This window comes from Rhea pennata, chromosome 1 (genome assembly GCF_028389875.1).
Source record: "Rhea pennata isolate bPtePen1 chromosome 1, bPtePen1.pri, whole genome shotgun sequence".
NCBI lineage: Eukaryota > Metazoa > Chordata > Aves > Rheiformes > Rheidae > Rhea > Rhea pennata.
The window spans coordinates 136,308,156-136,320,525 of NC_084663.1; the positions used below are offsets into that span (position 1 = coordinate 136,308,156).

Here is a 12,370-nt window from a genome sequence, read left to right on the forward strand (position 1 = left end):
CCTTTTCAGACTCTGAAAATTCAAATGGCACAAAGTCCCTTTTTCAGCTTTCATGAAAAGTGACCCAGTGCCATCAGAAAGTTAAGAGAAGACATCATACTTCAGCAAGCAACAGCAACATGTCAGGGCTATCCGGCAGATCTTCTATTCCTCCAAAGCAACCAGTTTTGATTCCTCAGCACGGCTGTTTCAAGGAGAGGATTATGTATTACCATTTACAATATTCCCATCTATTGGCTTAGGTGAAGTTTTATCTTTTATAATCAAGAGTGCTGCCACATTCTCCTTTATTAACCTTCTGCACTTGTACAGTTCTTCTCGACAGGATTCATCTGGCTAAATTTACACATCTGCAATAAAAGCACCTCATGTACATTGTCTCAGGCTTCCTTGAAAGTCAGTGGAGAGAATTAAGCACTTCTAGGGTGTGATTTATTTCATCCCTAAGTAGGTAACCAGCATACATCAGACAAACAACACCTGAAAATCATACATGTGCTTTGCCAGTGACTACAATGGGATCTGAAGAGTGACTAGCTCAGATGTAGGTATCATTGTCATATTGTAAGCATGTAAAGCCAGTAAAAGGAATTTTCCACCCTTTTCCAGTCAGGAAAATCTTCAGAGGTGGTACTTATTTTAATGAATTAACTTGTATCTAGATCATACGGCAACAGGCACTATAGCAGAGAGGGATCGAGAGACATCTAACTTTGGCTAAGAGTGACGGCAATTAGTTCAGGAGTCAAGTTCCAGTGTACATTTTCTTTGGCAGTAAAATTGGCTTTAAGATGTTTCTACCTCTCTCCCCACTGTTTGTCCTAAGTGGCCTGCTCCTTTCCCTTCACTGCAATTCCTCTCCCTTTAAATGTGTTTATGTTGTAAGGACCTATACGACGCTTTGGAAGGACCACAAACATCTCAAACCAGTTTTATTCACACCTTAAAGTAGTTACCTGAGCTCCTTCTACAGTCAGTGGTGAGAGAAAGACACTTCTAAGAAAGCAATTCATTACAGTGGAAAATCAGAAAGGTTGTGTTAGATAGCAGAAGTCTCACATGATATTTCCTGCACATATACACCAGAAAGAGGCATCAATCTTTTCCTAGAAATTTTATGAACTGCAGGTTCAGACTATGCAAGAGCTAGAACCTAAGTAAGATTCACAGTAGCTATTTGCTTGTATATAAACTAGAATTTGCATCCTGACAGAAAATCTGCTACAAATAATACAATGTTAAATATGGCTTTGTCTTAGCAAATGATAAGTAAAGTCAGGTATTTAAGTGCTTTAGCTGGTCAACAGTTAGTCTACAGTTTTAAGAATGACCTATTTTGGATTATATTTAACTCAGTTAAGCAGTAGTAAAACAATACATTTTTTTCAAAATATGGGTCTATACAAAAATTTGCACCAATTTAACTTACCCACACATTTGGTTAACAGATGCTCACTGCTTAAACAGTTGTATCAAAAAAACAGATTATTGCCTAATTTCTGACTTCCTATCACTATTACCCTGTGCTGGAAACTACCATTCTTTCAGATTTGATGTCAATTTTACATAAGTGGTAACATGTGCTGTAAATTTAAACTTCCTATTTTTAAAAAAAATCCCCATTCCTTCTACTCTTTGCATCTTAAATTATTATGTTAATTAAATGATTAATTAATGAATCTGAGTAGCAGACAAATGCTCTGTAATGATGTCTAGACCTGACAAGTGCAGACACCATTTCTCATGAGGACATTTCCCTACTCTAATAGTTGTCCTGGTCTAGCTCTTCACTCTGTTGCCAGGAAGCATCATCCTGATTTTCAGCCTAGTTCTAGACTAATGTTCAACCACCAGAGCAACACTGAAAATTGCAAGGAACTAGTTACGGAACGAAGTAGACCAAGAGGGTTCAATTGCATCACAGGACACTGCTGATAATACTGATCAATATGGCTTAACTTCCCCTGTAATGCTTCTGGTCCCAGTTCCATAAGGGAATACCTCACTGGAGTCTGTAGCAGCCACCCTTTCCTCAGCTGTGTGAGCTTTGGGAAAGAAATGGAGGGGCACTTACTTCATTTAGACCCAGTTTACATATTTCATGTTTCATAGGTATAGATCAAAGGATTTAAGAATTAAGAATTAACATGTGAGATATTCACTACAGTTGGATTGTGCAAGAGACCAAATGAGGATGTAAAAAGTATCCACACAGGCTTCCAAGGTAAAAACAGCTCTTACAGCAGTAGATATTTTGTAACATGAATGATTCAGAAGGGATCCAGTGGCAGTAATCAGGTGACACAATTAGAAAGAAATCAATCATTAGAAGGGAAAAGGTGCTGATCTCACTGCTCACAAAATGCACATAATCAAGTTTATTTAATGTGATATTCACTGAGGTCCCAGAAGATAGTTAACTTCAGTGTTTCGATGCAGAGAATAACTGCAATAGCAAATACACAAAAGTAAAACAGGTAGAAAGGAATAAAACAGGAACTAACGAATGAAAAGAACATTGTATGTTTGATAAGAAGAAATATTATCCAGAAAAGTTGTACTTTTAAACTAAAATACTACAAAACTAAGAGCTGTACAATCACATTTTAAAAAACTACAAGGCAGCATCAGTAATGTGTTACTTTAAGTCCTTGTTTGATATTGATAGCCTTAATAAAAACAGCACACAGGCCATACCTTTGTATAGTTTGTCTTGATAATGCCTTTCTCCATACAAAGTACAGCAATTCAGCAGTACCACATGCCTTTGTTTTAATATATATGCAACATAGGAATTACTTCAGTAAGTAATTCCTTCAGTTCAGATCAAAGGTTTGTCCAGGCCATTATATTCTCTCTGAGAGTAGCCAATGGCAGATTCCTAGGAAACGAACAGGGCAAGCAAACAGCAATTCTCTCTTAGCATACTCTCTGAGCATCTGGTAATTTGCTCAGGGACTTCCTAAGGCAGAACTGTATCTTTATGACTAATCATAGAATCATAGAATCAGTAAGGTCGGAAGGGACCTCTGGAAATCATCTAGTCCAACCCCCCTGCTCAACAGGGTCACCTAGAGCATGTTAGACAGGGTTGCATCCAGGCGGGCCTTGAAGATCTCCAGAGAAGGAGACTCCACAACCTCTCTGGGCAACCTGGTCCAGTGCTCTGTCACTCTCACAGGGAAGAAATTCCCCCTCACGGTCAGGCAGAACTTCCTGTGGTTCATTTTTTGCCCATTTCTTCTTGTCCTCTCGCATGGGACAACTGAAAAGAGTTTAGCCCCGTCTCCTTGACACCCTCCCTTCAGGTATTTGTACACATTGATCAGATCCCCCCTCAGTCTTCTCCTCCCCAGGCTGAAGAGGCCCAGCTCTCGCAGCTGTTCCTCACAGGGCAGATGCTCCAGCTGTCTGATCATCTTTGTAGCCCTGCGTTGGACTCTCTCCAGTAGCTCCATGTCTCCCTTGGACTGGGGAGTCCAGAAGTGGACACAGTACTCGAGATGAGGCCTCACCAGGGCTGAGAAGAGGGGCAGGATCACCTCCCTCGACCTGCTGGCCACACTCTTCCCAATGCACCCAAGGAAACCGTTGGCTTTCTTGGCCACAAGGGCACATTGCTGGCTCATGGTCAGCCTGTCACCTACCAGCACTCCCAGGTCCTTCTCTGCAGAGCTGCTCTCCAGAAGGTCAGCCCCCATCCTGTACTGGTGCCTAGGGTTATTTCTCGCTAGGTGCAGGGCTCTGCACTTGCCCTTGTTGAACCTCATGAGGTTCCTCTCCACCCAGCTCTCCAGCCTGTCCAGGTCTCTCTGAACGGCAGCACAGCCTTCAGGTGTATCAGCCACTCCTCCCAGCTTGGGATCATCAGCAAACCTGCTGAGGAGGCACTCTGTCCCCTCCTCCAGGTCATTGATGAAAAAGTTGAACAGGATGGGACCCAGGACTGAGCCCTGGGGGACGCCACTAGCCACAGGCCTCCAACTGGACTCCACGCCACTGATGACGACCCTGTGAGCTCTGCCTTTCAGCCAGTTCTCGATCCACCTCACTGTCCACTCGTCTAACCCACTCTTCCTGAGCTTATGTAGGAGGATGTTATGGGAGACAGTGTCAAAAGCCTTGCTGAAGTCAAGGTACACAATGTCCACTGCTCTTCTCGCATCTACCCTGCCAGTCATTCCATCATAGAAGGTTATCAGATTGGTTAAGAAGGATTTCCCCTTGGTGAATCCATGCTGGCTATTCCTGATTACCTTCTTTTCCTACCCTCAGATAGATGTACCTTATATGAATTTGCATAATACCTTTTGTGCATAACATCTTTTTTCTTAGCTCAGTGACTCTCTGGGTTAAACTAGATGCTCTGCTGCCTGCAACTTTCAGCCATCAGTTTACTATACCTAAAATCATGCACCAATGTGTGAGGTAGAGAAGGCAAGCCAGATCTACCTGTGGCAATACACAGACCAGAGCGGGGCAGGAAAAGCAGTTTTTTAACATCTGTATTCATCACAGAGGAACTCTGAGAGGCTCCTATGCTAGTGTCTTGAAAGGTCCATCTTTCTCAGCTGACATCTGAGTGCAGGTGACAAAAAACTAGCTTCTAAAAGTAGAAGCTTAGCAAATAGTGAAAAATCTGCGGGGCCAGGTAAGATTTACCTAGCCATTCTGAAAGGAACTAAAAATTGAATTAAAGCTTGAACTCAAGTATCAACAAGTTGCATCACTTAAAACTTTTTCAGTGCAAAAGCACAAGGTAGCTGAATTGATGGCACTTATAAAATGGCTTCCTAAAAACATCTGGGGAGCTTACAAACTATTAAATCCAATTCCCATACCAGGCAAATTAGTGGAATTTATTTCAAAGAATAACTTCAGTAGATATATGGGAGATATATGCAGAGACCTGATACATTGAAGGAGAGCTGATATAGTTCTTTGTAAAGTGAAGTCATGCTTCACATGAGAGTTTTTTAATTGGAGCTGGTAAACATGGCAAATTGTCTTGTTATAGTTTGCTTGGATTTTCAGCAGGCAGGCAGTTATGTCAACGCTGAAAAGAGCTAAAAAATGGGAATAGAATAGGAAGCTCTTGTATAGAAACATTGATTAAAAATAGGAAAATTAGAGAGGAGAGGCAAATGTTAGTTGTCCAGAACTAGAAGATGACAACCAGAGGAAATCCTGCCCGGACCCAGGCTTGCACTGTTCAACGCGCCCAAAAATGATGTGGAGAACAGCACGGGTGTGTGAAAGCTTGTGAAAGCTTGGTAATGGTACTGTTGCCTAGTTATGGTAAAGATAAGGGTTTCATTGACCACGAAGAAGAACGGCACCACATGATAACAGCAGGTAATGAAACTGCAAGGAAAATTTAAGGTAGGCAGAGGTAAAATACTGTACAGGGGAGAAAGCAATCACAGCTACACCGGTAGTGACAGGCGGCCCTGAACTGACTGCTCACACATAGTCCTGTGAAGGTATCAGCTCAACAACTGTCCAAAAACCAAACAGAAATTTTAGGAATTAAAACATTCCGGCCCCCCGGAGGCAGCCGGGCGCGCAACGGCGCCTCTCCGCGATGCCACAAGATGGCGCCGCGACACCGGGCGGGAAGGGAAGGGAAGGGAAGGGAAGGGGCCGGGCGGAAGGTGCTGGGGAGGTGCTGCTCGCCGCGCCGCGCCGCGCCGCGCCGGAAGGGAAGGGAAAGGAAGGGAAGGGAAGGGAAGGGGGAAGCGCTGGGGGCGGCCGCGCTCGGCTCCGCGCGCCGGCAGCAGCCCCGCTCCGCCGGGTGGGTGCGGGGTGGCGGCGCCCCCGCTTCCTCGCGGAGCTGCCGCCGTGGCCGCTGCCCTGAGAGGGCTGCTGGGGGACGGAGGGAGGCGGAGGGGGAAGGGCGGCGGCGGCGGCTCTGGCGGGAAAGCAAACGGTGTGGGAGGGAATTAGTTTTGCTTTCGGAGCCTGTGGCGGGGCGCCGGGGGCGGTTACTGCACACAAATCGGCTTAGAGTGTCGGGGCTTTTCCATGTCTTTCCTGCGGGAGATGCAGGCCTCCGGGCTGAGAAGGCTTGTGCGCATGTGGTGGAGGTTGGGGTGCGTGGGTAAACCTTAGCATAGCAGCCTGCTTTCCTGCCCCATCTTCGTGTCATCTGTTTGCAGCACTTGGCAGAATCAAGAGCTGTTTATCCTTGTGTGTGTGTGTGTGTGTGATATGTTGATGCTTGAGGACCCTGATCAGAGCTTGAGCACTGCAGGTCTTGGGCTAGGAGGTTATTGTTGCCTTTAAAAACAGCTATAGCCTGGAAGTTTCTTCCCCTTCCCATCCATGTTGCTGTTATTTATGACTAAAGTGACAAAAGCCTGTGAAACAAAAAGCTAACTGGGACTGCTAATAACGGTACAGCACTTCACCTGTAGCCTCTGGTTCTTGTCCAAATAGCTTTTGGATTTCTCTCCTCAGTCCCAGAGAAGACCCTCTGCTTGAGAGCACTGTAGGATTACACTGTATCAGGCTCTGCTTTGGTAAAAATACGCCTTAACAAATACTAAAGCTTGATTGGCTTTTTTTTTTTTTTTTGGGGGGGGGGGGAGGACAGGTTTAATAGTTAAGAGAACTACCCAAGCCCTGAACATCATTTTGTCATATATGTAATTTGTTCACCTTCTGTTTGCAGGAATTACCAGTGCTGGGGTGAGGACATTGATGTGAAGACATCATAGTGATCGGTAGGTTTTCATAGCTCAACTGATTCTCCTAGTTGGATAATAGTCAACTATAACTGAATCCTAAGTGCCTGCCAAATCCTATGTTTGCAGCCATGCACAAACAAGTTGTGGATTTCTACTTTTTTTTTTTTTTTTTAATAGGGAAATATTTGTGCTGCCAACTTCCTTGGCATTCACAGACTTAAATCAGACTTAAATTTCTGCATAACTGTAACTGGGGCACTTTGGTATTAAAGTTAATGTAATACACCAGCAGTACACAGCATTAATCTGAAGTATAGCGCCCAAATATTCTTCACACCTTCTCTTCTCCTGATGGTAATCTTGCACTAAAGTAAGCATTAGAAGTATAAAATGAAATAGGTGTTTGTGGGAAGATACCTACTATTGATACTGTTATAAGGCATACTTTTCTTACTGGACTCTTGGTGTATTTTTGAGAATGTGTAGTAGGACGTCAACATTTTATATATTTGACACAACTGGAGAAGGTTGGCTAATTGGAGATGCCTAACAAAAGGCTTTTTTTTTTTTTTTTTTTTGAACTAATCAGGTAGTATAGTCAAATCCACTAAAGCCTTAGGAGGAGGATGCTGAATTAACAAGAATGGTGGAGGGTGTTCTTTTGCACCTTGCTGTCATCAGTAGCAGTATGGATAGCCTTTTCCCTTAATTTGTGATGTTTTTAATCAGAATTTTGTTAAACACATGATTTCTCTATTCACAGGTTCTGAGGGTGGAAGCTTTCCTTTCTGATTAATTTAATCTTCTGAAATATGAATTGCTGTACTAAATATTCACCTTATTTTTGAAAAAACTCTAATATGAATGTTTCTAATTTCTACATCTATTTTTAAGGTTCAGCCAATTTTATGTGTTGAGTGATATGCTGGCCAGAAATTCCACTCACTGATTTGAACAAGTGGAATGAAAAATAGTGTCCTGCAGGAATACTGGATGTGCAGTACCTATTTGTTTTATTTTTCACATAGATTTCTAGAAATATATTTCTGGAGATCCTGTTTTTAAGATACTGTGATAAGAATCCTTTTCTTTCCACCCTCTCCCTTTTCTCCCCTCCCCCCCCCCACCCCGTTCACATATTTCACCGATTTCCTTCTGCCTGAGGTACTGATTTGGGTAGGAGAACTTTGGTACCCATTAAAATGGGTATTCTGTTCCTCTTGACACCTTATGTGCTGTTACCCTCGATGATTGCGTACTAGTGATATGCTTGTCTTTCTTAAAAAATCCTGATGACCCTGGGCACATTCCTCTGTTCCCATTCTATGACAAGCCATTTTTTTAAAATATGCTTGTAGTTCCTGATATGTTTATGTTTTAAATCTGCCCTATTCATAAAAATCTTATAGGTATAAAGAATCTGTCAGTATATTATCAGTATATTATCACTGATTAGAGGGGTGAGTTTGAAGTACATAGTAAAACCGGTGTTTAACATACTGCGTTGTGAAACCCATTACCATGGGAGGTTGTGAAAGCCCCAAGCATTCATGGATTCAGAGAAATGTCACATTTATGGAATATAAGTCGGATGTTAGCTTTTAAATGCCAAAGGCAGTTTGGACCTGAAAAAGTATCTAAACAGCCACTTGCAGGAATCAGAGGAAATATATCAGAAATAGTATTTTCTGTATGTTTATTCTAGTGTTGCATTTTAGTAAGTATCTGTTACTGGCCATTTCCAGAAACTTAGGAACATCTCTGACCTGACCGAAAAGTACAGGTCACACAGGCTAAATGAGCAGATACAAAAGCAGCAGCAGCAGTAAGCGAAAGATGCGATCATCTTAGGTAGTTAGTAGTTTTGGCGTTTCTGATTTAAATATAGTTTCCTTCTTCAGAAAAGCTTTATATATTATTTAATAAAGTTCTTGGCCAAATTTGTTGCAATTTCACCTTCTTTAATTACATCTTGTCTTTTCATCTTAAACTGTACAACAGGTTAATTAATCCTATGCTCTTCAGTATTCTGAATAAGGTCAAAGCCTCCTTCTCACCACATCAGTGGGTCTTTTTGATCTCTACCAGTAACTTCAAATACGGCGGTTGGAAGCATTGTGTGCAAGACTCCACTAGAGGGCTTTGCTCCTGTAGTATGAATTATATTACCAAGTTACCAAAAAAAAAAAAAAAAAAAAAAAAAAAAAAAAAAAAAAAAAAAAACAGTATTTCATAGCTGTTTCTCAGAATATGACAGATACTGTCTCAACTTCTTTTGACTCCAGCGGAATTGACATTGCTTTAGTTAGATCTACTTATTTTCATTAATGCTTATTTCATAGAGACAGGTATATTTTGATGAAAGGCAGTGCAACCGTATTTAATCTCAATGGAGAAATATTTGAAAGTGAAAAAAAGGAAATAAAATTTATTAAAAGTAACTTTTAAAATTTTTTTATCATTATTGATGAATATAGAAAAGCAGATATTTAAAATTTTAGATTTTCTGGTTAATTTCATATGGTCAGTTGCTTTCATGTTTTATTTTTAAAAATATAGAATTATCACATTTATTTTTTGCTTACAGTATTTCCTATTTTGCATATTTGCATTATTTTTGGAAGAATAATTCAACATAAAATAAAAATGAATTCATTCTTTAATTTAGTGTCCCAGCTTGTAGATATGTTATGCTATGCCTTATATTTTTAGTCATGTTTCATAATTATTTATGAAAATAAGTTATTCTACTTGGCAAAACAGATTTTTCATATTGAGTAAACTAGTATAGTTGGATAGATTTTTTCCAAGATTTTTTTTCTCTTTCCTCTCTTTTCCCTTCAGAGAGCATATGTATATGCTGTATACTGATGTAGCATAAGACTTCACCATCTACTGCTTTAAAAACTGTGAGAATAGTGTGTTTACATTAGGTTGTGAACCTGATTGCTCTTTAAGTTGAAGCTATTTTCGAAGACTTCTGCCACGTAAGAACTACAGTGATCGTGAACTTCTAATATACATCATTTTTCTGAAGTGGAAAATGAAAGAATTCATTACCATGAGCTTAGGTTTTAAAGTATGAGAAAAAGAGTCTTACAGTGATCTTGACGCTGTCCAGATGTAGAAGAGACAATAAGTACATATGTAAGCCACGAGAATGGAAACACAAGTTTTGAACAGGTAGCATGAACTATTCATTTTCGTTCGCTTCAAACATCTTAATTCCCATGAGTCTTTAATGTATATGTGGCTTACTAGTGGTACAAGTCACTGCAGTGTTTTATGAGTGGACTTAGCTCTATGTTTTATTCTTCTTCCTCTAGGCAGACAGGAGAGAATACGATGAAGTCGCACATTTGGCTGCCTAATGCCCAATTCTGCAAGCCTTTACTTGCATGAGTGTTTCCTTTAGTTGCAATGAGACTTCTCATGTATGTAGGACTTCTTGTAGATAGGTTGATGTGATCACAGGTTTATGCATTTGAGCTTGCTCTGTGCTATGCAAAGGGTGATAGTTTGTCTTAGTGGTAGCATTTTCTTTGAATATTACCAGTTCCTATTTTCCTTTCACTCAGTACTGCTTGTTTCAAGAGGCAAAAAGTTGCTATTTAATTAGTATGTATGAGACAGTACAACTGTGGTGTATGTCCTGTGTTCATACACACTGGGAAGAATTCTCATGTTACACTAGTATAAATCTGTAGTAGTTCTGAAAAAGAAAATGCTGCTGGCTATATTCCAGTAAAGCTGAAAATAGCATTTTACCGTGTCCTAGTAGTAATTTGGCACATTAGTACTTTCGGGTAGTTTAGTGCATTGAGTTCCTGTTATCTTTCACCAGCTTTGCATAGCATCAAGTTCAAGCTGTGAGTGATAACATGAGGAAAAATATGTGATCTTAATGTAATTAAATATTGCCAGGTAGGGAGGGAATTACTTGTAATATTTCTAAATGGTTTGTGCTGGCAAATCACATTGAAAATTTTAAACCCTGCCTGGTGATTATAGGTATCTTGTACTCCCTGGGGATTTTTTGTTTGTTTATTTTCCAGTTGCCCCTCTTCCTCTCTGTTTTTCTTCACATCTGAGGATATGATTACAATCCAAATTGGTTTGTTTCCTTTACTGTTGGCAAGATTGGGATGAGATGTCTGAAGAAAAAAAGAAATAAAACAAAATGAGGAATTGTATGCAAGTAGAAGTGCATCACATGTTTAAATCAGAAACCTTACCACTTGTGTGCTGTCAAGATGGATTTAGGCATTTTCCTGAAATTGCTCCTGTTACGGATGTCTCTATGTAGATGCTGCTAAAAAGAGAAAATGGAAAATGATGTGCTGCATTTAAGTGTATGATTTTATGCCATTAATTTAGAAAATACAGGTTGTAGAAGTGTAAGTTGTGGGAGAAAGCGGAAAAGATAAGGGTAATGAAACAAAGTGTGTTCTTCAGTTTCAGCATTTTAGACTACACTGTGGTAAAAATAGTAAAAATGGCTCCTTTTTAACTTTCAAATTGTAGTGAGGAATTTTAAGAATTGAGATTATTTCTGAAGCTAATCAAAAGCCATAAATAAGAGACTTTCACTAGCCACAACCAGGAGGAATATTTAATAGCTATAGGCCATAGTATTGAAGTTTGTTAAAATATATTAATTACTTGTGGCCATCTTAGTATTTGTTTAATTCATAAACATATATACAATTTTTTTCTAGTTTACCTTGATCACTCCACAAGAAACTCCACAAGAGATGGTAAGCAGTCTTTATGGGTGTCTTTGTGATAAGCTAGTCCTATGTATGGGAAATGCATATAAACACTTTTACTGTCAATACAGACATGCACAAATTATATATGAAAGGAGCTAAACTGCATTCAAAATAGAATTCAGATTAAACGCTCTGATTTGTCTACCCTTGGGAAGACTCAGGAGACATAACAGGAAAAATAACTGTGGACCCTGATCATTTGTCTTAGATTTATAGCTTTTGTTCACTTGAGGAAATCTCTTATTTCCATTTATTTCACAGCTGAAAAAGCACAGACATAGAACTAAGTTAGACTTTAAGGTATTCCTTTCCTTTCTCCACCCAACTGTAAAACATTTCCGTAACTTTTCTTTTTGAACAGATGGATTTTTAAAATTCAAATATAAAAGAGGTTTTCAAGGGTCACTTTGAACAAAAAAGCCACAAAAAGTATTTGGACGGGCACCAGCATCACAGTTCTGCCTACATGAACTGGCTTTTTGTCTTCCTCTCCCTGAAATTAACAACTGGAGCTAGTCAGCTAGGCAAACCAGCCAGCTGGATTCCAGAGCTTTCAGTAAAGTTGTCAAGGCCCTTTTTAGAAACATTTAAAAAGAACTGAAGATAACACATTCTTCTAGAGCTCAAAAGTTGTCCTCTTTGGAAATATGTAGAATGTATGAGATTTCTGCTTTTGTCAAGCTGCATGAACTGCTCTATTATGTTCCCAAACTGGATTTTTAAGTAGTAGAAAAAATACACAAAATGTTCTAAAACTAACCTGCGGATGTATCAGATTTGACAACAGGACCTTCTCATCTGAGTGCTGAAAGATAAGGAGTCAGTCTGACATTCTTAAGCAAAGCATGACCAATAAATAAGGAGAACATTGCACATGCTAGTTTTTAGGTGATTGGATGATTAAGAATG

At 39.9% G+C, this 12,370-nt stretch overlaps 1 protein-coding gene across 3 annotated transcripts in view; it reads left to right on the forward strand.

The window, feature by feature from the left end:
• Positions 1 to 5,718: 5,718 nt before the first annotated feature.
• GEMIN8 (gem nuclear organelle associated protein 8) overlaps positions 5,719 to 12,370 on the forward strand; it is a 28,671-nt gene continuing 22,019 nt past the window's right edge. The window contains exons 1-3 of one of the 3 annotated variants that reach the window (XM_062574512.1): positions 5,719 to 5,794; positions 6,674 to 6,725; positions 11,408 to 11,446. In XM_062574512.1, the coding sequence (XP_062430496.1) occupies positions 11,444 to 11,446 (3 nt within the window). In that variant the 5' untranslated portion in view covers positions 5,719 to 5,794; positions 6,674 to 6,725; positions 11,408 to 11,443. Of the gene's footprint in view, positions 5,795 to 5,943; positions 6,093 to 6,459; positions 6,522 to 6,673; positions 6,726 to 11,407; positions 11,447 to 12,370 lie in introns of those variants that run through there. The other 2 variants (XM_062574528.1, XM_062574520.1) reach the window with 2 other exon arrangements.